General features: G+C 42.6%; 1 protein-coding gene across 1 annotated transcript in view; it reads left to right on the forward strand.

Moving 5' to 3' along the window:
- Positions 1–5,019: 5,019 nt before the first annotated feature.
- LOC144471233 (uncharacterized) overlaps positions 5,020–24,284 on the forward strand; it is a 36,415-nt gene continuing 17,150 nt past the window's right edge. The window contains exons 1-5 of the mRNA XM_078183104.1: positions 5,020–5,617; positions 11,143–11,454; positions 12,935–13,156; positions 13,748–13,968; positions 20,909–21,059. Coding sequence (XP_078039230.1) covers positions 5,611–5,617; positions 11,143–11,454; positions 12,935–13,156; positions 13,748–13,968; positions 20,909–21,059 — 913 coding nt within the window. The 5' untranslated portion in view covers positions 5,020–5,610. The remainder of the gene's footprint in view (positions 5,618–11,142; positions 11,455–12,934; positions 13,157–13,747; positions 13,969–20,908; positions 21,060–24,284) is intronic.

A 24,284-nucleotide genomic window follows, 5' to 3' on the forward strand; every position in this document is an offset into this window, starting at 1 on the left:
AGACGTTTATAATCGGACGTTGAAAATGTTGAAACGTATAAAACGGCGGTCCGGCGATCCTCCGGATGCGAGGATCTCGCCGGTGAAACACGCTCGTTCGAGCAAAAGCCGGGCCGGGCCGGGCCGGGCCGGTCGGAGCCCGGCTCGGCGCACGCACGCATGCACGCACCTTGGAAACATCGCAGGTGCAGTTACCTGCTGGTCGAGTTCTTTCCTCGTCCCCGCCGCGGCAGCCAATTATGCAAGTTTCACTTATCCGAAGTAACCAGGTAGCTCGTTATCGCAAGACGCGAGACCACGAGTGGGTTAAGGACATCGGGACCTGCTTTCAATACATTCCTCGATATACGTGTTCGCTTGCTACAAAAGCACACCCTGGTTCCGGTAATAACCCATTTCTCTCTTCCTTTTCCCCCCCCCTCTCTCTCTCTCTCTCTCTTTCTCTCTCGCTCTCTCCCTTTTCGTTCGTTTCTTCGCTTTTCTTTTGTCCCCGTCTCCGTTTCGGTTCTCTCGCTTTTCGCTCCTTTTTCTCTCGTCTGCGCTCCATTATCCTCCGTTTAGTATATCATTTTCTTTTCCGTTGCTCGCTTTATTCTCACACCGAACTGATTCCGAGCGGACAGGATGTCTCTCGGTCGCGCACGGCTAACGATCTCGCGGAATGAATGGGGAACCCTGTTTCGTAAGATACTTTTCGCCAACAAGAACTTTGTACGTTTATAAAATGAACCCCTAGCGCTACGCCTCGTTTTGTGCCGCGTTGATTAGCACTTATTTGTCCTCGACCCCTTGCCTCAACCATTTTCTTCATGGTTGCGACGGCAGGAAGTTTTTCAACTATAATATTTTTTTAAACCATTTTCTTCATGGTTGCGATGAGGGGAAATTTTTCAACTATAATATTTTTTTAAACCATTTTCTTCATGGTTGCAACGACGGGAAGTTTTTCAACTATAATATTTTTTTAAGAGAAGGAAAGACGATTTAGATTTGTCGCGTGTCTGCAGTCGTTTCAATGTTTCAATATTGATGACAGAGATTAGAATTTTACTCGAATTAAAACAGCGGAATAGCGCCGAATAAATTATTGCTAGAAATTTTCGTCGCGTGCCAGACTCGTCAAAGTATGGCAAGGGGTTGATACTAATTAATTATGCAATCTTTGTTGCAGGAAGAATGTCCCGGCTCTTTCAACGTCTCCTAATTCTCGAGATGATGGACTCGAGTACGTTGAAGACTACGTTCGTGGACGCGACGGTTCGATCGATCGTCTTCCGTTCGAGGGACTCGTTGGATAAAAAAATAAGAAATCAACCGTGGTCCATTGATTTCCAAAGGTGTGCTTATTATTAATGAACCACCGGCCGGTGAAACGCCGGGGCTCTATTTTGATCCGACGAGCAGCGCACCGTGCATAATTTATGCGGCGCGTGGTATAGTTGCCGCAATTACGCAACGATCCTCGTCGCGGCACACGCATCGCGCTGCTGGATCGTGTCGATCGATCTCCGAAATCCAACGGTTTGTAAAACACTCGTTTCTATAATATAAATAATATTTTACAAATTTATTTTTGAAAATTAGAGTATATTCGATACTACATTGTACCTTTCCGTTTAGACGATTTTGGAATAGAGATCCTTAGATAAACTCGTAATGAATATAATTTATAAGCGTGACCATCCCAAATCTAACCGAACATATTAATTTTTCAGGTTTTCGAATCGATGGAAAATCGAGGAAAATGGGGTAATGATACCGCCTTTCTAAGAAAAATGTTAAAAAACTGCATCAAGCAATGGCTTTACGATTGCAAATTCTATGCAATGAATCTGGACGATTATTATAGACCGATCGACGGTCCTCCTTCAGAGTTCTCTGAGAACAGAACGTCGCGAAAAGCGCGTTGCCGTTGTACACGCATATCTTCTCGCTATCGACCGTATCGGAGCGACCGAGTTGCAAAATTTGCTTAAAGGCGCGCATCCGTTGCTTCTGTCCACGAAATTACGGGATCGACGTTGACATACGCGCGACGAAGGTTCCCGCGCGTAGGCGTCGCGAAACATATTTTAACGCGAGAACGGCTATGCCCAGGCCCGGTTGATTTATCGCCGGCCGATCTGGAAAACGGGACTAACGCGTACCCGCGTAATCGTTTCGGAAAAAAAAAAAATGGTAGCACGCTTGTAAATTCCGACCGATGAATATTTATTTCCGACTATGAGTGACGGCTGTCCGACGCGGCGTCCGCCAACAGAGGTTACGCGGCAATAATCCACGCCGACAGAGAATTCGCGGCGGAGTGTTCGATGCCTGTCGAAAAACCTGGCCGAGATCGTTCGATTCGTTTCCACGCGGTTTCGAGCGCACCCCGAAACGGAACAGCGTCGATCGAAATTTCACGTGTCTTCACGCGCGCTCTCTTGTCGCCGAAAATTTCGCCGATTTTACGGTTCGCAAGTACAGGTGATAAAAACAAGCGATAACAATTGTCGACGAGCTTATTTACGAGCGAATAAAGAAAAACAGCGACGACGGTGCACACCGTTCTACAAATATATTCGACCGTATCGGGAAGCCAACGTATCGCGGTTTTAATGAAAATATCAATAAGAGAAAATATTAATAAAAATCTCTACGCGAGGCTTATCCGTTATTCATTTTATGAATTTTTCTAGGTTTCTGCCGCAATTATGAAGGACTTGAAACGTCTTCGCCTACGAAGGGTTAACTCAGCCACCGCCTCGCGAGGTTTAGAAAATGAAAAAGGTGAAACGGCGTATCTCTATCATCTCATAGTAATTAATATACGAAGCCGAAAAGATCCTCCTATAATCACAGGATGAAGGTAACTTGTCTGCTCACGATTTCAGAGAAAAGTTTGCGGGTATCGTCGCGCGAGGACAGGGTTGAAACGGCGAGGACCTCGGAGCAGGAGGAAGCGCAGCGCAGAGGATCGCGTACGCCAATGGTCCTGACCTACATCGGAGGAAGTCGGTTGTAGAGCCGCGCGCAGTTCGGCGGTAGCCGCGAATCGCTGGCCGGTCCCTCGCCATTCAATAGATATTTACGAGGCGGTTTATGTCGCTGGGAGGCTTCAAGGTCACCGATTGGTGCCCACCTAATCTAGATCCGACTAGGACGATTCACGGGATGATCGAAGGTGGATCCGATTCTAGGAAGGCGGTCCAATAGAACGTGTCGGGTTAGCGCAGACGCGGTGGCGTCTCTCCTTCCCCGCGGGCCTCCCGCCGAATCAAATCTACTTTGCGGCGCTAGCGTGCGCGCGCAACTCTCGCGCTTTGCCATCCCGACGCCTATTGGCCTCGGCCAATCGTCCCGCTCTCTGACCCCCTCTATCTCTCTCTATATACGTATCCGTCTCTATCTATACATGTAGCCCTCTTCCTCTATATATATACATATCCCACTCTCTCTCTCTCTATCTCTATTTCTCGCTCGCTCCCGCGCTATCTCTTTATCACTCCGACGCATCCGACTTATCATTAAGCACATAATGACATCGCCACACCGACAATTTTCCTCTCTATCTTGTTCTCGATCGTTCGCCATTTTCCGCTCGTTCGCCGCAATCTCTTTTGCCACCTTTTTACCCTTTCAACAACCCCGGCGGCATCGCCGCCACCGATGAAATACCGCAACGTTGCATCGAAAGAATGGAAGCTTCGATAACGGAAGCAATCTCGGTGTTTCAGCGGATCTAGAGGCTTGCTAGAATCGGGTTGTCGGACCTTGTCGCAAACCTTGACACAACATTAGAGATTAGACTCCGAGAATTCGTAGCTCGCCTCGGAACCTAGCAACGAACGCGATTAACTCGAGATTCATAAACTATATTTACGTATACATTATTCGTAAACATATATCTCTGATACACCTTACTTTTAAGGTCACCGAATTTGAATATTACAGGAGATATTGATAAAAATTTATAAATATTAGGAAGGTAGTGAGACGCATGTATTTGCATCGCTTTCGCGCCGCGCGCTGTAAGAGTTCTTTTAGTTGAGGGTGTACGAGAGACCGTGTGCTTATGAATCTAGGGTTAAACAGTTTCTCGGATTCGTTCCACCCTCTTTCATCCCTCTGATTGACATTCGTATAAATCGCACGCGTACAACACCCCCCCTCTCCACAAAAGTATTACAACACCTGCCGATTTAATATAAATTACAATTTTTCATTCTGTTTTAGGGGTACAACGTTTTACGCAATATCTACAATCATCGACTCGCGCACGTCATCGTCGCACAGTGTAATTGTCAGTCGCGTTCGCTTATCGCTCTCGCATCGTTTCGCGTCTCCTTACATTCTATCGATACGAATAAGGTAATCACCGGCACAATAATCTCTTGTCAACTCCACCTGGATTACTCGTTTGTCGGACTGTGCGACGGGGGTAGATTCGCGGAAGGGTAGCGAGAAGGTGGAAGAGAGGCGACAGTCGACAGAGTAAAGAATAAGAAGAGGAAGAAGCGAAACAACAGAAGCGGACGACAGAGGAGGAAGCAAGCCAAAGCCGAGGAAGAGGTGGAAAGAGACTGTTAGCTGTCGGTGTGAGGCAGGGACGAAGCGGGCGCCCCACCAGCGCCGACGGCGCGATCGGCATCGGCAGCGCCGAAGCACCGGCGCGGCAACGGCAACGGCAGCGGCGGCGGCGGCGGCTCGTCGGCTCACGTGGGCTAAAGTTAGTCGCGTGTGAGCGCGGTAGGCGTGGCCTCCAGGTAGCGGCGACGGAGACGGCGACGGAGAGACGGAGGCGAGCCGCGCAGGTGAGAAGAGAGAAACGGAAAGAGAGCCGAGGTACGTAAACGGCCGAGCTACCGACAGACCACGACGCGCGCTCCACGCGAGACACCGTGCGTGTACCCTCCTCGGCCAGACCGAGGTCAGTCAGGGTCCTGCTCTTCGACAGGACACTCGAGAGAGAGCATCTCTTCCTGCGAGTCGAGCACCGAGCACCGACCACCGAGCATCGGACAGCTGTCAGCCAGCCAGCCGCCGCCGCCGCCGCCGCATCTTCCTTCAAGATCCTCGATCCATCGTTACTCCATCGACGTTGGATCCTCGCGACACCATAAACGTGCAACTGCGATACGCTCCGTCGGCTCGATCGCCGTCTCGAATCATCGTCTCGAATCGCCGTCTCGAATCGTCCGCGCGGATCCCGTCGTCCTAGATCCCGCGGCCACCGGAGACCACCGCGGATCATTCCGCGACTCCTCGATCTTTATCGACCCGGAGCAACGAACCGAACGGGTTTTCGACACGTGCGCCTGGGGACCAGCCTGTGGCCGCGACCTTGGCGAACCACGTGGAGAGAAGCACGCCGACAGATCGCCGCCTCGCGATCAAGAGACCACCAGTGAACGGAGGATCGTCGGGTCGACCCGCTCTCTGTGTAATTGATTGATTGTGCTCCTCGACGAATTTGTGTTGCGCGAGAACCCCGGGCTCGGCTAGTGTATATTACACCGAGAGACTCTCTCTTCCGTGGAGTTACCTCTCTCACGGTGGATCGACGGGCCCTCCCCATGTACTGGCCGAAGATTTAACGCCAAAGAACGATCAACCAGTTTGGACGCAATGTGCGGTGAGTCGAATATGTTTGTCGTTCTGTTTAAGTCGACGCTTAAGTCTCGGGACCATGTACGAGCCGTTTGCTTCAAAAGTCCGACCGTCTCACCTTTTTCTTCTTCACCGTGGCAACGCATGTATTATTCGCTTGAAAGTTAGCTCGCGTTATTTTTTATTTCTATTTGATACGCGACCCTTAAGTATCACAATTCTTTTACAAGTATACTTGGATCACTTTTGAAACAGACGGCTCAATTCTCTCTTATAGATTCGTGTTTCCTTTCATTCGAGCGTTTTTCAATTCGTTCGTCCTTCGTTTGATTATTCAAAAGTCGTAATTATAGTCATATTCGAAGGTGAAAAATAAAGCATGTTCCGATTTCTGAAAGTTGTACGGCTTGAAAGCTGAACCGCACCGTAGACGAACGCAACGAACGCACGCGATTGGTTTAATCGTTCGAGCACCCGCCGAGAGTAGTGTAGTGTATTACGTTCGTTAGAATGTATTGTGATCGAAGTGTTTTTTAGCTTGACGCAAGTAGATGTAAGGAGGATTCGTTTATCGCTTAAATTCTCAACCGTTTTGCAAACAAACGCGCGTCGAACGCTGAAAAGTTCGAGGAACCGATAAGAAATTCTTAGAATTCCTTCAATTTATTTTGTACTTGATTTTCATTGAACTGTAACACGCGGATAACACCTAAACTGAATGAAAAAGTATAATATCTATTAAATAGGATACATATATATTTTTTAATAATTTTATCTTTATTACTTCCGGAGGGTGTATTTGTATAACATAATAATACTAATATAATAACGATAAGATAATGACGACATGTTCGGAAAAAGAAGCTTCCTTGAGACAGAACACTGCATATGTAAAGCGAGCGGACGATTGACGTCCAGATGACTAAAAATAGTATAAATATTTCGTTCCCGGTAAGGTTTTCCAACAATATGGAACCGAAAACAAGTTACCGGACTTAATAACCGCGTCTTATATTATTTTATCTATGCTAACAACAGTCCGGCAAAATAGGGCATTTAAAATTCACGGGGTCGATTATGACGCAGAGCCATATTGTATTCTTAGCGGCTTCGCGATCGCGAGATTCGAAACAAGGAGGACCTCGTATTCCACGAGAGGTGTGCTGCTCGTCGCGTTACATATTTTTACTCGGTCTATGTTATAAATATCGTACCTTCTTACTAAGAAATTATATATGTTTTTAATCGTTGCTAATAATAAGATGTAAAAAAATCAACGCCGTAAAAAATCCCCTATAGTCGACAAGTATGATCGACTTTCGCAACGCGACAGTCTCCGTGTTCTAACAAAAGAAGAATATTTATATAGTATAGTTTGCTTTAAGCGACCGTGAAAAGATCGCGTAACTATAGAAACTGATCTGAAAAATTAAAATTGTTAAAAGACGGCCGCGTCGCGCGTCGTTGGCTGGTACAGTATTTCGTAAAACATGTTCCATAAAATTACACGGCTACGGGATATAAATATGAAATATATAAGTACAAAGATACACGTTTTAAAAGTAAAAAATAGCTTGCGCAATTCCATTTAAAGAATCTGTATATCAAAAACAGCCATGGAAACGTATCGAAGCATATCGTTCAACGAATGCCATAATTTTCTACTTATTTTTAACGAAAGTTTCATCGCGATGTACAATCTATAACGATTGAAAATTTCTAACAACCTGTTCCCGAATCCACGAGACCGGACCACACGACGGTTTCAACGATCCGTTTCGGCAGCGTCAGATTTCGACGGGCAGCTGCCACCGCTATCTTTTCGACGAAATCTCACGAAGAAGCCGCCGCTGACAGTTACACGTATCGACACTTGTTAACACATTTTTAATCGACCTATCGACGCGGCGGAGGCGGCGGCGCCTCCCCCACCCCGTCCCCCACGGTTCCTAATCACTTTTAAGATTTCCAAATAATCGCGACCTTAATTAATAGGCAAATACATTGGTTAATCACTCGGCCAACACGGACTATACAGTATTTCCCGGAGAGTTCGAGGCTGGGGTAGAAATAGATTCTTTTTCCTTTCCTGCTTGTCTCGACGCATTGACATATCTCGAGGAAGTCTTACGTAGATTTCCAATAATTTGTTAGTATGCATGTGATTCCAATACATTCGGAATATAATTTTGTCCTCCCGCGACGTCAGTATTTAGGTATTCGAGGTAACGTGGACGGACGATAAATATATCTGAATAATATTTCTTTTATCTGTATCACTTATTTCATTTATCGCGAATATTATGTTATTTCTAAGATTCGTAAAATTATATAATAATATCTTAATAATAGGTAAAAAATTATTAGTTGCCACAAGAACCGATTCAACTTCTGTCAGAGCAAAGAAGTCTACCGTTTGTTAAAACGTTAACGAAAAGAAGACATAACCTCGTTTCGACGTAAATATTCGCATTCAGATTTTTGGTATATTTAGTGCTAGGTATTAATTTAGTTGTTACAGTGCTAGAGGGGTTGATCAACCCCAACATTCTCGGCAGAACGGTTCTTCTAACCTCTGCCTCGTCACCGTTCGTTAATTCGACTCGGCGGCACTGAGAAACGTTTCCATTCGTTTTATCTCTGCACGAACGTCGCCGCGAATTTTTCCAAAGATTGACACCGGCTCGGCGAACGGGCCGCTGCCTTGAGTCGCGCGCCGTCTACATATACATGCCCGGAGACGACCGACGGGCAGAGCCGATACGTTCGTTTCGACGTCGAAGAAAAACGGGGACACGGCAATATTTCGCGGCATAATGCGAACGGTGTTCGACTTGCCGGCGAACAACGGGCCGGTGATTGACATCCAAGCTCCCGGCATTGCGTTCGGCTATCTATGCTAAGCAAGCCCGGGCTTGCATACGTGCATATATCTCGCGGCGTTTGCAAATCGCATTACAGATTTCTTGAAACCGCGATTATTACACGGCGATGTACCTATTATGGAACGCTTTTTTCGGGGGTGCGGAAGATTATTAATAATCGTGTAGCGATCTTGGTATTTCCACTGGGATTAGATAGATCCGTGCTTCTAGATAAATTAATGAATTTTTGATTATTTATTTCTGCCGCGAATTGAAAATAACGAAGTTATTAGTTAATAAAGTACGAGCGTGTACTTAAGTATGGAACACTTTTTTGGGGTGCAGAATATAGGAGATTACTTGTTATTAATATATTAGAGCATTGGAGACTTACACGGTAGACCATAATATTGTAAAATACGTACGATAATGATCAGAAATTAATAATGAAATTCTTATATTACATTTTATTATAAAATGACAACATTTGAAAGACCTTCTAATTCATTTCAAAAATTTCTCTCATTATCTAGCAACATCAATATTACAATATATATACAATATATATACAATATTATACAATATATACAATATATAAAATATATATACGTAAAAATAACAAGAATATTTAGCAAGAACGCAACGAAATTGTTGACAATCTCTTCCACCCCCCGAAAAGCGTTCCATAACAGGTACTTTTACGTTATCTATCGACGGAAAGCCTTCGACGTAATTGCCGGCGTTTTTCTCGTAATAATCGCCGCCCGATTTATGGCATCGACGGCCGACTGCCGCTATCTGTATAACGCGCGAGCAAAAGTGATCGGCGTGACGCGGATGGAAAATATTCACCGTTTTATCTTTCCGAGAGAAAGAGAGAGAGAGAGAGGGAGATAGTGAGAGGCGCCTTTCCACCGTAAACGATGTAACAACTCGTTAAGAACGAACCTCGGTGAACAATTACACCTGTTTCCACCGCGCGATCAGATGAAACTTCCGTCTCCCTTCGGCTCCGGTCGGTCGCACGCACGCGCGCGCGTGCATATTTAATTCGCACGGTGGCCGCGCGCGATCACGGACGAGCACTGTTTCCTGATTTTTTCGCTAGGAAATCTGATGGCCTCGGCTCGCCGTTGCCGCGCTGAATAATCCATAAAAATGCTCGGGTTTAAGCACAGTTCAACCGCGACAGGTCGCGAACATTACCGGAAAACTTTATTAAAAAAATTATTTTATTAAAGTAATCATAATAAATAAATTTTTATTAAATTAAATGATTTTATTGATATTGGAAGGCTTTCGTCGGTTTCCAAATGAATTTCGGTACATTTTTAGACTGCTATATTTCATGACATTAAGTAATCATAATAAATAAATTTTTATTAAATTATATTTTATTATATATCGGAAGGCTTTCGTCGGTTTCCAAATGAATTTTGGTACATTTTTAGACTACTATATTTCATGACATTTCGTTATATTTAATTATACTTAATTATATTCATAGAGATTGCCAACCTATGGTTTTTTTAAGGTTAATTACGCCAAACCTAAAGGTCAGTTTTCAATTATGTCGCTGCACACTGTCGCGCATATTCTCTATTGCCCCATAATTCGCCCTGAACAACGCTTTCGATATTAATTCAAGATTAATTATCTAAATAAAATGAAAATCAAATATCTGGTCCAAATAAAAATATAAAAATATTCCCAGCCTTAAAAAAAATCGATTATGCCGAAATCGATTATATCGAAAATCTACGATTTCCCGTCGAAACCGATGCGAACGAAACGGAATTCGTCAGCCGATAATTACGGTTTCGCCGTTCGCGCTCATTTACATCTGTCTCTTCGCGGCGGAAAAACAAAACCATTTCACACCGGCCGAACAAAGCGTTGTCTTCTCTCCGACTTTTTATGCAAACGAGGACTTACCCTGTCACGTGTCCGCGTTGTTCCATTCGACCGCGCGCAATTCTTAATTATCACGAGCCAATAATCATTGCTTTAGTTTCACGCATTTAGAGATTTGACGAATTCATTTGACGAATTCATTTGACGAATTTCGAGGGACGAGCACCGCGGAACTATAAATCTCGCGGACTCGCGGACGCTTATGATAATTCCCGCGCGGCCTTTGACTGATTCGCGATACTTGCCGGCACGTTGAACATGGAAATATCGTTGTTACCTTGCGGCCTCCGCCAGATACACGTGCACTTGTTACTATGAATATGGAGGATACTGCGACAAACAAAAGCCGGTAATGAAAGTCGAAAGATAGCTTCGTTTCGTTTAAACCGGCCGGGAGTATTGACAACTATTCCGCGTGTCGCGAAAGCAAATCTCGAAATACGGGGATAGACTGAGATATTCTATTGTGCTGTAATTTTGTGAAAATAGAAATTTTGCGAAAATAGAAATTTTGTGGAAATAAAATAGAAATTTTGTGGAAATAAAATAGAAATTTTGTGGAAATAAAAATTTTGTGGAAATAAAATAGAAATTTTGTGAAAATAATAATTTTGTGGAAATAAAATAAAAGTCCGTCTTAAAATCGCGATTCTTTCATTTTTGAAACGTCTCGCTATCGAATTAGAACATCGAACGCGTTTAAAGTTCAGTTTATCTCTCCGCCGGTGTGGTAGAAGCGTGGAAAACATGATTGGTGGTTTTTGTGAATCAGAAGCGGTGCCACGGACTTGGTACATGAAACCAGAACTTCATTGCATCGGGGTCGGAGTACCGGCGGGCGCGCTCTCACCCCCGGCGACGCTGTCGCCGCCCAGCAGCCCCAGCGTGACTCTGCCGCCCTCGCCGTGGAGTCCCGGGGCGACGGGGAACGTCAGCACAGCATCCTCCAATCCGTCCTCGATCTGCTCGTCGGCCGTCAATCAGACGGCGTCGGACCGATTCAGCGCGTTCACCCTCGTCTCGGCGTACAATCCCGAGACCAGATTGCAAGCCCTGCCGCCCACGACCACCACCGCCACGCAAGGTAATCTATACTTATCTTATTCGACCGTTGATAACGCAAATAAATTGATTATAACAAACATTAAGAAACGTGTAACTGCTGAAGCGAATTGTAGCGTTGACAAATTTTTGGCGAATTTTCATGACTTTCGTTGACGATAACTCTACGAAAAATCATCGTAGGTCGATGAACTTTCTTTCAAATTAAAGCTCGAAGCTTCTATTTTAAGACGCTGTTTCTTGATTTTAAGTTTCACGCATCCTTATCGCCGCAACTCTTTCGATTTAAAGCTATGTTTGTTCGAAAGAATTGTCAAGTTTAAAAAAATGCACAGAGTTTGGAAAATTTTTTTCAGGGATGCCGTTTCCGCTAAAATAAACTTCGTTCCTTCCCCTTTGATTAAAAAAAAAACGAAACTTCGCTGCGATTTTTTCTCGCAAAGTTACAGCACTTCAAAGTGACCCTTGCATTCTTGTCACGTGCCACCGGCGTCGGATCAGCGTCCTCCAAGAAAGGGTTCCTTTAAAGTGCTGTAACTTCGCGAGAAAAAATCGCAGGTACTTCTAGCTTTTTTTAAATTAAAGAAGAAGGTTCGAACTTTATTTCAGTGTGAATGGGATGCCTTAAAAAAATTTTCCAGGTTCTGGGCATTTTTTTCAAAATTGCCAGTTTTCAGCTCGACGAACACGGTCTCGCGATTAAAATATTATGGCGATGGGGATAAACTAAACCTAAAATCGAAAGCAGTATCTTAAAGTAGAAACTTCAAGCTTTAATTTAACCCAAAGTTCACCGAGATACAACAATTTTTCGCCGAGTTATCGCTGCTGAAATTTGACCAATTTTCACAGAATATTAATGCATGCTATTTCTCTAGTAGAGCATGTTGCAACTTACAAAAATACAACTTGCAAGAAATGTATGACTGTAAAATCAATGCGCAATCGTATTTTGTTACTTTGTTGTACTTTGTCGAGTTTGTTGTTGGGTGTGCTCGGTCTGTTGCGTTTATTCGGCCATGCGCTACGGACGCGTGGTATTAATCGTACTTTTGTCATTAAACTATTTATATTAAATAGTTAATTTATATGAATAACTCTTGCGAACGGAGCTCGGTAAAATTCAATTACAACATTGCTAACTGACAAAATGAAAACACGGCTATTCATAGCCGATCGAAAATAAAATTTTAATATACAATGATATTAATATTATTATGATATTAATATTATTATGATATTAATATTATTATGATATTAATATTATTATGATATTAATATATTATTATGATATTAATATATTATTATGATATTAATATATTATTATGATATTAATATTATTATGAACAATGATCAATAACGGCTGTTAGCTATTCCGGCGTTGGAACAGAGTATCCAATTTCGTTGCATGTAAAACCATAATGTGTTCACCTCGAGAGGAAGGTAAGAGGAGGGGGGAACCCCGTTAATAGGTCGGTGAACCAAAATTTGGTGGGTTCCAGAATTACGTTGCGGTCTGATGTACGGGGGTTATGGGACGGCGGGAGCGACCTGGTGGGCTCGACACGTGAGCCTCTTGTTACCCCATTCTCTGCTTCCACCCCCGAGGATCCCCAGCCAACAAACCACACCAGTTACCAATTGTTCACCTATTCATCTGGAGCCTCTCAGCCCGTCCAGGCCCGGCTCGCCGCGGGGATGCACGCCCGAGAAGGCCAAATTCGGTGAGAACTTTGACGATCACCCCCCATGTCCGCCATCTTTCTTTCACAAAATAATTAACTTTACGTAAATTTATTAACCTTAAATTTATTAAGTTTCAATTGTGGCGTTTCAAATTGTTGTGTTACTTAAATTGTAGTGTCGTTGTTTAAATTGTTGTGACAATTAAATGGTAGCTTTACTTAAATTCTTGCATTGATTAAATTATTGTATTAATTAAATCGTAGCTTTACTGAAATTCTTGCGTCGATTAAACAGTAATTTTATTCGAATTCTTGCTTCGATTAAATCGTAGTCTCGCTTAAATTGTCGATTAAAATCTAATTTTATTTAAATTATTGCACCGTTTGAATTGTCCAGCCATTTAAATTGCAATGTTATTTATTAACTGTTATATTCCGTAGCAACAACGGCGTTGAATTTATTCAAAGTTCGTCCAATTTTTATTCTAATCTCGACTTTATTCTAGCTCGCATAAATAGTACTTGTTCCTATTATTATTATTATTAATAAATGTTAAAGCGAACTTGAAACAGCAATTGTCTAGGTTTCATTTTGTCCTATTATTTGATATATTGTTATCGTGGTTTCAGAAGACGAGGCGCCGCTGAATTTGAGCACGAAGCCGAGCGACGTGTCGTCGAGCGCGGAACGGAAGAGCAAAATTTGGTCGCCGGGCACCGTCTGCGAGAGGGAGGCGAAGGAGACGAGGGTGCCGTCCTCGAGGAGTCCGTCCGTGACGCCCGTCGTCACCCGGCAAATGCACCATCACTCCCCTCTGACGCCACCTTCCTCGTCGGAGAGAACTTTCCAGGTGAGTTAACAAACCGCAAACTCTTTTTTTTCTATCGATTTTTCTATAAAAATTCAGCAAACTCAAGCGAAGATAACTCCGCGAAAAATCATCGTATCGCGATGACTTTTTTGAGAAATTAAAGCTTGAAGCTTCTGCTTTGAGACAGTCTTTCTAGATTTTAAGTTCAATGCACCGATATCACTGTAGCTATTAAAAATTCGTTTAAATCAAAAATTACCTGGTCGATGAAAGGGTGACTTTAAAGCGCTGTAACTTTCTTTAAAAAAGTCGCAGCCGAGTCTCTCTTTTTTTAAATTAAAGCTTGAAGCCTCTGCTATAAAATAGTCTTCCTGGATTTTTAATTCCATCGATCGCTGCCATTTGAACAATTTAAATGCGAGACCTCTTTTATCGCGTTAGAAAACGACGAATTTGATCGGAGCCCTTTACCTTTATTATTTATTTTTAAAATTTTTTATTAAATAAACATTACAAATTTAAACGTCACTCTCACGTTTTGGGATTATAAGGAAGCTAGTTGATACCATAATTATTGTAACTAAATCGCAGAGTTCTCGACAAAATAAAAATCCGTCGAATTCGCTGTAAGAAAGAGAATTTTTTAAGCGAAAGAACAATAAAGCAAGGGGAAACGCAGCGATTGCCTGGCGAAGGTGGACGCCGAGCAATAGCCAGGCGTCGAATAGTTTTTCGGAGAACGGCGCACGATTATCGGTCCGAGAAATCTCGACCGATCTCGTCAACCGACCTGTCTAAAAATTAGTATCTAGGATTTATGCCTTTCTGCGGTTTACGAGCTCCGCACAACCCCTAACCTCCTGCTCCGGTCACTTCGTCTTCGACCTCGTAAACCAGACTGCGATCAACGGTGGTCGCGCATTTATCAAATTTATATTTCTTCCTTGCTGAACTCATATTTCCTTTTTTAAATCTCGCGTTTATAGAATTTATATTTTCTTTTTATAAATTTCACGTTTATAAAATTCATATTTCCTTTTTAGGAATCTCACGTTTATAAAATTTATATTTCTTTTTTATAAATTTCACGTTTATAAAATTTATAATTTTTTTTTAGGAATCTCACGTTTATAAAATTAACATTTCTTATTCGTAAACCTTAAATTCACAAGATTCATTTCTACTCAAAATTCCACGGTATAATAATTTATACTCCAATTACTTTTTATTTCTTTTTATTTCTTTTAATTTCGTTTTATTACTTTTCATTTCTCTTCATTTCGTTTTATTTCTTTTTATTTCTCTTCATTTCCTTTCGCCTGAACCTTCAATTCAATGTTTATTTCAATAATTCCAAGTTTCGAGAAAGTAGCATAATCGTCGGCACAGCTCTCGATGCTTTAATAAACTAGAAACGTTTCTCCAATCTCCCTCGTAGCAATCTAATTACGAAACTCGCGATATCGGCTAAACAGCGAAGACGATCGCGAAACAGCAACACCGACCGACACTCGCATTCCGCCGCGATCGAATGAAACGTTTTACGGCGATCGAGAGTTCCGTTTCAATTTTCTAATTGGACGGGAACAACGGGGGTTGATCGATCGATCGCGCCGTCCACCGTCCGACGCCGCGCATTCATCATTCCGAGCAAGAGTCGGTCACAATTTCAACTTTGCGACGTTAACGGGGCCGAATGTCAGAGACTGGAATCGTCGTCGCGCGAAGTAGAAAATACAAATATAATATTTTTATATTTAACGCAGAGTGATTCGAGCAACGGAGCAAAAGAATTGGAAATATCTTTTTAGATTTACAGATTTTGTTATTCGACAGAAGAAGACAAACTTTCATAATTACATATTATTTATATGTAAATTGATTTTTTGTTTGATTTTAATAAGATCGAATTTATACAAAATAATTTATTTATACAAAATTTATACAAAATTATTTATTTAATTTATTTATACAAAATATTACATTTAATTTATACAATTTAATTTATTAATTTATACAAAATATTACATTTATAACATCGAATCGCTGGGCGACACACGATATTTAAACGGCGCGGCGCTCGGATTGTCTCGTTCGAATATCAAATGCGCGCGCCGATCGGAGGAAATTAAATCGGGCTAAAAGTCGTCGCGGCGTTTTCTTGCGGCGTATCGTCGTCGGCTCGTCCGATCGGCGGGGCTCGCCGTCCGCGAAGAAACACCGGCATCCGACGATTTATAAAGCTCTTTAGGAGCCGTTCCACGTCCAGCGGCCTCCCAAAGGGACGCGCGAACGAGTTTCGGTGTAGGCACCGCGCACTTCTTCGGCGACGCGGCGCGACGTCCAAATGCAGCGCGCGCACCGACGGGACAACGCACGGTTGCGATATATCGTCGAAAAAGGGTCCCGCAAGGAATTTCTTCTCCCCGGATCGGACTAGTTACAGCCTGTACATTGCTTTGTAAAACCTTTTTCTTCGTCGACCGCGCCGCAAACTTTCGTGCGCCTATCCGCTATACCGACCTTCGCCACCGAGCACTTCTTACAGCCCGGCGACGTGCGCGATCGTAAATAATTTCAATGTTCCCTGTTTTTAATTATACCGTAATTTTATTTACTTGGAAGGTACGTTGTAATTCGTAATTACCACGGGTGAATTAATTGATCGAAAAACCAAAAACTGCAACGCGATCCTGTTGTAGATTCACAATTAATAAAACGCAGTACACGCACGTATTTGGTAAAATAACGATTTAATTTGAGAAACAAATATAAAATCAGAAATACACAATATAATACGGAAAGGAAAAACGTGCTTTGTCCGATGTCGAGAACGAAACGTAACTGAAACAAAAACTCATAGGGAACGCGACGCGCGGTAGCCTTCGAATGTTTTTCGGCATGACATTATCCCCGCCTAAGGTTTCGGACAATTGAAACGCCGCTAGAACAGACAAAGATAGATTGTATATATCGTTGTCTTTCAACAGATCCGGTCGCGTTCTAACTAGAATTCTTCGACTACAATCGAACCGTGAGTCTCCGGTTACGTCGCGGCAAACTTTCACGCGGAGAGAACACGCGGAGGAAACGCGATCGTTTTTCAGAGAGAGCATCGGTGTCGCGGCAAACGGTGGCAATTGGCGCTGTTTCCGTGATCGTCTCGGGTCCGGTCGGCTAGTTTCGTGGCGGGTCCCCTCTGTTCGCCGATGGGGGGCAGGGCCCCGGTTCCGATGAAAATTTGCCGGGACGAGCGGAAAAGGGAGACGGGGTCGCGACGACGGTGGCTGGGGAGACGGGGAGACAGGGAGGAGAGGGAGATGGGGTCGCGACAGCGGTGGCTGGGGAGACGGGGAGGGGAGAGGGTGACGGGGGGGGAGAGGGTGGCCTGAAGCTTCTGTCGCTCGCGAAAGACGGAATCAGGATCGCGTATGACGCGCGTGTGCCCCAGATATCCTAATATGTCCGCCCGGGCTGTTACGTGTCGCGCGTAAAACTCTTCGGCCCGACCCGGCCCGGCCAAGTTTCTACCTTCCATTCAATCAGCCGTAATTGCGCCGCGCCGCCTTTTGTCGAGTTCCGACATTCGTCAAACGCTTGACCTCCTTCCACGGGGACGCGGTTCGCGGTACACTTTAGGGCACTTGCGCCACCGCGGGACTCCCATCGCGTGACTTCCACGGATTTCTCTTCGTATGCAAATACACGCGGATTCGACGGAACCCCGGCTCCCACGAAACCGATCCCCCCCCCCCTCTCTCTTCTTCGCTCTGTCCTTCTTTCGCCGAGCGACGGACCGCTTTTATTAACCCTTTGCGCTCGAGCGGCGGCACCGAGACACCGCTGAACCTTTTCTATCGCGTCCTAAGATAATTGTTGCACCGACAAAATTTATATTTAACACTAGGTTTACGGAGTAATAAAAGCAGCCGTTTTATATTTGTTTATGAAAGTAACGATTTATTCTAATCGTTAATGTAATCGATAAGTAAATAAATATAAATAATTATAGTAAATATAATCGATGAATAAGCAATAAATGTATCTTTAAAATCTGAATTATAGCACGTTAACAAATCAGTGACCCGTCATTTTGACGGATTCCGTAAATCTAGTGTTAAACCCCATGCGCTATAATGACGAGTCAGGCTCGTCGCGAACATTTCGTGTACGATTCAAAAAGTAAGGCTGCCAATCATCTTTTTTATATTATCGAAATTAAATCGAATTTAACTATTGAATCGAAACGAAATTTGAATTCTCTGCCATCGAAATCTGGGAATGTAAGTAAATGAAGACGACCGAGAAACAAAAATCATTTTGCGACATCGAAGAAATTATTAATTACGAAACGGTCGTAATTAACGTAGCTCTGAAAGACGTAACAGTGCAAGGGGTTAACCACTTAGCCGCGTCGATATATTTTGAAGATAAATTTTGTTACCAATAATTTTATTGATTTATACTCAGTGTAGTTCTTTTTTTTGTTATATATATATATTTGTTCTAGAATGATCCTAAAGCATGTGAAATTTACGAATACGTTGCCATAAGCATTTTGATAATTTCTCCATTGCTCGATTCGCTCCGCGTTGCATATAAAAACATAATCGATCAATATTATATTATAATATAGTATATTATATTATAATGTTGTTCCGGTAATGTTGATACCATTGAGAAGCAATACTTTCGAGCGAAAGCGACTCCCTAATTCGTCAGGGAGAATACTAAGAAGCGGCCGATTTGCATGAAAAGATTACACCGTTTGTTTGTCATTTATATATGATTATTTATTCGACGGGCTAATACAACGACTGCGAGGTTTACGCAATTACGGTAACGATACGCAGAGAAATTGTCTCGCCGGCCGCGCGATGGATCCTCCTCTATATCTTATCGGCGCGTGCTACGCGAAAGCTATTTAATGAGAACCACGGCATTTCGCTGTCGGGTTTTCCTTGTCGCTTTCCTCCTTTCCTCCTTTCCTCGGGATCGGCCCCGATTTACATACGAATTTATTTAAAGCAATGACTCGGCTTCTTCCTTCGAAAGTATCGTGCGATAAATAAAACGGTGGCTCGTCGCCATATTTTTCTGATTTTCCTGTTTGCTCTTTCTCATTTTATTAAATATTAAATATTAAATATTGTAGTATTCGCTGTTTGCAGATTTAGCAGATTTATTTATTTAATAAAATTCTTACCCGCTTTTATGAATAATTAAATAGAGTCGAAACGTCGAGCGATAGTTTGAATTTCTGAATCATCCCTCGAGCATACTCTATAATCACTATATTTCTTCGTTCCTTAAAATCTCGTTTACAATATTAACCCTTTGCGTTCGAATGGCAGCTCTAAAACATCATTAAAATGACCGTACCATATTTATTTGGTAATCATACCAAATTATTTTTGCTAAATTTACTTATATTTAAGAAATTGTTAAGATCCACGAGATTCGATTCCATAATGTATAAAATTTTCGATTTAGAAAATACTTTGACTAAAAAGGGTTAAATACATCAGTACTCGCGAATTTGTGGACGCAGGAGATCCTTCCGACTGCCGACGATTTATTGAAACAAATCCAGCGACGGAAATTTGGAGAAATGTGCTTAACCTTCTTTCTTCTTCTTTTTTAGTATTTATATATTTAAATATATTTAAGCCGTATCGCGAATTACCATTTTACATTCAATTTGATAATACTTTACAAAGGAATATTATTTCAGCTGATATTTATATATGCACGTATATTCGAGAGAAATTCGTAATTCTTTCATATATATATAAATATATAAATATATAAATATGTAAATATTAGAGAAACTATATTAACAAAGAATAAGTACTAATAATCACCTAAATAATACAATAATCTGTATAATCACCAAAATAATAGAATAATCTGTATAATCACCAAAATAATCCAAGGATAAATTAATAGAACATTCGATTAGCAGAATATTGTAAAAATAAAGGTTCGCGCGAACTTTCGGCCGCCATTTTGCCAGCATAGAGATTCGCGAAAGCGATTTCGACGCGATCGCGCGTGCGCGCGCAGTGTTTTGTTGCCGGCGTTGTAGGCGAAATGAGTGGAAAGCCCATTAAAATGATTAGCGAGGTTCTTTGCATTACGGGGAACTAATATCGTTTCTTATTATCGATCGAAGGGGGTTGCGAACGATGCGCGGCGAGAACGAGAGTGCACCGGCGCGTCGCCGCGCGCGCGGTAGCACGCTCTCCTAGCGCAATATTCCGAAGGCGCGTTCATACGCGATTCCACGCGTGTACACCGCACGCATCCGCCGTGAAAAGAGAGACACGCCTAGGTCGACGGTGTATTGTCAGCTCTCTGGCGCCCACGCGACAATTAGTCGCGGAGGAAAACCGTCGGCTCTGTGAACACAGGTGCGCCTATCGTCTGCCGTCGACGCGGGCCCTCGATCTCGACACCGATCTCGATCTCGATATTTATTTTATTAACGACAAATTGTTAATTACCAACAAATCGGCCGATTTAACTCGTCGCACTCGAGCGGCGACCGTAAAATTGTTCTATCACGTTGCAAAATAATCTTTCTACTAGCAAAGTTTGCATTTTTAAAATTGTTAGGTTATGTCGATACGATAGTGACGAGAATCAATTACATATGCGTAAAATGTACTTTGTTAGATAAAATGGAAATACTAGAAGCTAGAAAAATTACCTCCAATTTTCAGGTGAAATGGCTTCGAGTGCGAAGGGTTGAACGACGTTGACGAGAAATCGAACGATTTAAACGACGCCGTTTCTCCGATCCTTCCACGTTAATTATTAATAACAATGTTAATTATTAATAGCAATAACAATGTTACAATTATATATGATATTTATATTATATATTCGTAATAATAATAATAATAATAATAATAATAATAGTACAGATAATATTATAAATATTTGATTAATGGTTTGTTCGTTGTTTTTTTTTCAGTGCAAACAGTGCGGGAAAGCTTTCAAGCGTTCGAGCACCCTCAGCACCCACCTCTTGATCCACTCCGACACCAGACCGTACCCCTGCCAATACTGCGGCAAGAGGTTTCACCAGAAATCGGACATGAAGAAGCACACGTACATTCACACCGGTAAGTCTCTCGTGAACTGGATCCACGTATTTATTCGACCGACACGCAGGTTCGTTCGATGCCGTTTTCACCGGCGAGAACGCATCTTCGATGCGTCGCCTCTCGAACTACGATTTCCATCGAGAGGAAATGGAATTAACGTAAATTAAATAATTTAATTCTAAACAATTTTAATATTTCTTCAAAGTTTAATTTTAATTTCAATTTTAATTTGAGTTTCGGTTTTAATTTCAATTTTAATTTGAGTTTCGGTTTTAATTTTAATTTTAGTTTCAATTTTAATTTTTATTTTAATTTTAATTTGAAATTTTAGATTGAATTTCAATCGTTGAAAAATATCCGAGCGACCTAATTCAATATTGATAATATTTCGAGCTCGACTAAACTAAAAAATTGCTTTACCCTTTCAATCATTCGACAACTTTAATATTGAATAACAATAAATAATATTTGACATATTTAACCATTAATTTACCATCCCGTATCGTTAATAAATCAGCACGAGTGTGCCAGTAAAATTCAGATCGGATGATTCTCGATCGGACACACGTTCCCTCGCGCGTCTCTCTCTCTCGTAAGACGCGACGCTAAGGAGGTGGTTTCGACGAAACTTCGTAGGGACTATCGACTCGTAAACGATGAAAACTTCCTCCCAGGTGCGCGCATCTAGACGCGTTCCCAACTTTCTAATCGAAGAAAAACTTGGACGGGTCTCGTTCGTGAATTGTTTATGAACACCGTCTCGTTTCTAATACCCTCGTTCACTCTCTCCATTATTCAATGCAGCATTGTTGTCGCCGGGCCTCGCGTCGAAACCTTCGGACTCGCGCTCTCACTCTCTCTCTCTCTCTCTCTCTCCACACCGTTCCCTCGGACACCCTCGAATGTCTATCTACTTTGTAACTTCACCGAGTTCTCTCGCACGCTTTCGTTCCCGTTTCCATATACGTACGCATCTTCTTTTTATTTCTCTTACTTTACCGCCGCTAACAACCGCGGTAGGTTTCGGCTTTTCGGTCGAATCGTCCCCATGAACCTATGAAAAAAATTTCGCGAAAGTGCTGCCACCTTCGCGCAACTTTTTATATAAGAAGTTCATACATGTGTGCAGCTGCGCTTGCAGAGCGACCACTCACTTTCTGCAACATTTTAATGCTTCGCGGGTGTACCTTCGACCATCGAAGCTATTTATTTAAAAAATAATTTTTATTTAAAAAATAATTTAATTTAAAAAAATTTTTTAAATTTGGCTTATTTTTAGGTGAAATTAAAATGTATTTAACAGTTCTTTTCTTCCGTTTATTTTTCTTTTCTTTTTATATTTCTTTTCTAGTCCTCCACCCTTTATTTTTTCCTTCCCCTTCTCTCCTTCCAATTTATTATATTTTTATTACCATTTCCCTTCCTCCTTCTGCACTCTTTTAACCCTCGTCGCTTTCTCTTCGTTCGGTATTTTTCCTTCTCAATTTCTTTATCTATTCTTCTTTTTCTTTTCTATTCCGTCCTCCTCTCCTTCGTTCTTCTTTATCTCCGTAGCTGTCTTCGCGTGCCCATTTGCATCGATAATAACCCCGTCAGCGATTCGGTAGCATATGAAAATAACAGCAACACAACTTTTTATCTTGTTCGGTTCGGTGACGTTGATAAACAAATTAAACATTCCGAAGGTGATCTTCTCCGTCGCATTGGCGTCGTGGAGACCTGTCTTTATAGACCACCCGGAGATGTATTTGAAAGTGTATTGTTGGAAACTATGAAACGGGCGCCGCAGCTGAATGTAAGCTAAACTGAAACGCCCGTTTCATAGTTTCCAACCTAATACGTATATTTCAACCCTTAGCGGACGACGACTTTTTCGATTAAGGGAGGTTGCAGGACGAGACGATTTTCTGTAGACGTGTCGAGTATCTTATATACAATTTTAATTTAAATAATAATTTTAATTTAATACAAATTTAATTTATATATGATTATATGCAATTATATATATAATTTATATAGAAATTATCTTAATGTCGCCTCTCGTCCGCGAAGGGTTAAAAGCATGCAGAAAAATAAAAAAATTAATTCCAAAAGCCGAGACTAAACTATACACCCCCGTAAAGACGAATTCCGGTAGAAGCGTCGAGGTTTCGCAACGCCGGGTGCTATATGAGCAACCCTTAGCCTGACAAAGCGCGCGTCGCTTTGCATTCGCGACAGTTTCTGGATCGTTTCTATCGTCGAGCCGGCGATCGAAAGCCGAACGCTTATCGTCCTGTCGGTTAGCACAGGCGGCACGCGAGTCCGCCGAGCGGAACGCGTTGATACCGAAAAAGCTCGTGTGTCCGTCCATACAGGGCTTTTTCATCCACGCGCCTTGTGCATGTTAACGCGCACTATACAATGGCCGCGCGCGCGCGCGCTCGTAATAGACGCAGCGCATCCTCGTCGGGGTGCATATCCACGGCACGTCGCGCCGTCTAATGCCCCACAGCTGTTTCAGCGTGTGTACACGCGTATCGCGACCATTTCCTGACAATGAGTGTCATATGCTCGTGAATCACGCACGGGATCCGCCGTCTAGCACCCGCGCCGTATTACCGTTCCTGTTGCCATCGCTACACGCGCTGCTCAAAAAACAATTCCGCCAATTTCCCAAAGGGCACGGCCGATTAAGATGGTCGAGACCGCCTTTAGAGGTTTTTTTCAGCGAGTACGTATACCGTTCGATAGCCGACCGATAAAAACTCGTCCGTGGAAAAACTTTAACCCTGTAACTTGTCCGCGAGGGTAGTTTACAGGGTGAACTTGTCCAGTTTGCCGCGAGTGTGGATTAAGCAATTTTCGCAACAATAATCGCATCGCGACGACTTCTCCGAGAGATCGAAGCTCGAAACTTCTACTTTATGACAGGCTTTCTGGATTTCAAGTTCCATCCACCCTTATCCGCGGCAACCCTTTAGATACGAAGCTGTGATTCGTCGTCGAACATTGTCGACTTTAAAAAAATGCCCAGAGTTGGGAAAATTTTTTTCAGACTTGCCGTTTCCAGGGAAATAAAGTTCGATCTTTCTTCTTTAATTTAAAAAAAGTTAGACCCGGCTATGATTTTTTCTCGCAAAGTTACAGCAGTTTAAAGTAACCCTTGCATCCGGTGCCGCGCAATCCGATAGCGATAACGACGAGAATGCAAGGGTTACCTTTAAAGTGCTGTAACTTTGCGAAAAAAAATCGCAGCCCCGT

This window comes from Augochlora pura, chromosome 6 (genome assembly GCF_028453695.1).
Source record: "Augochlora pura isolate Apur16 chromosome 6, APUR_v2.2.1, whole genome shotgun sequence".
Lineage (NCBI taxonomy): Eukaryota > Metazoa > Arthropoda > Insecta > Hymenoptera > Halictidae > Augochlora > Augochlora pura.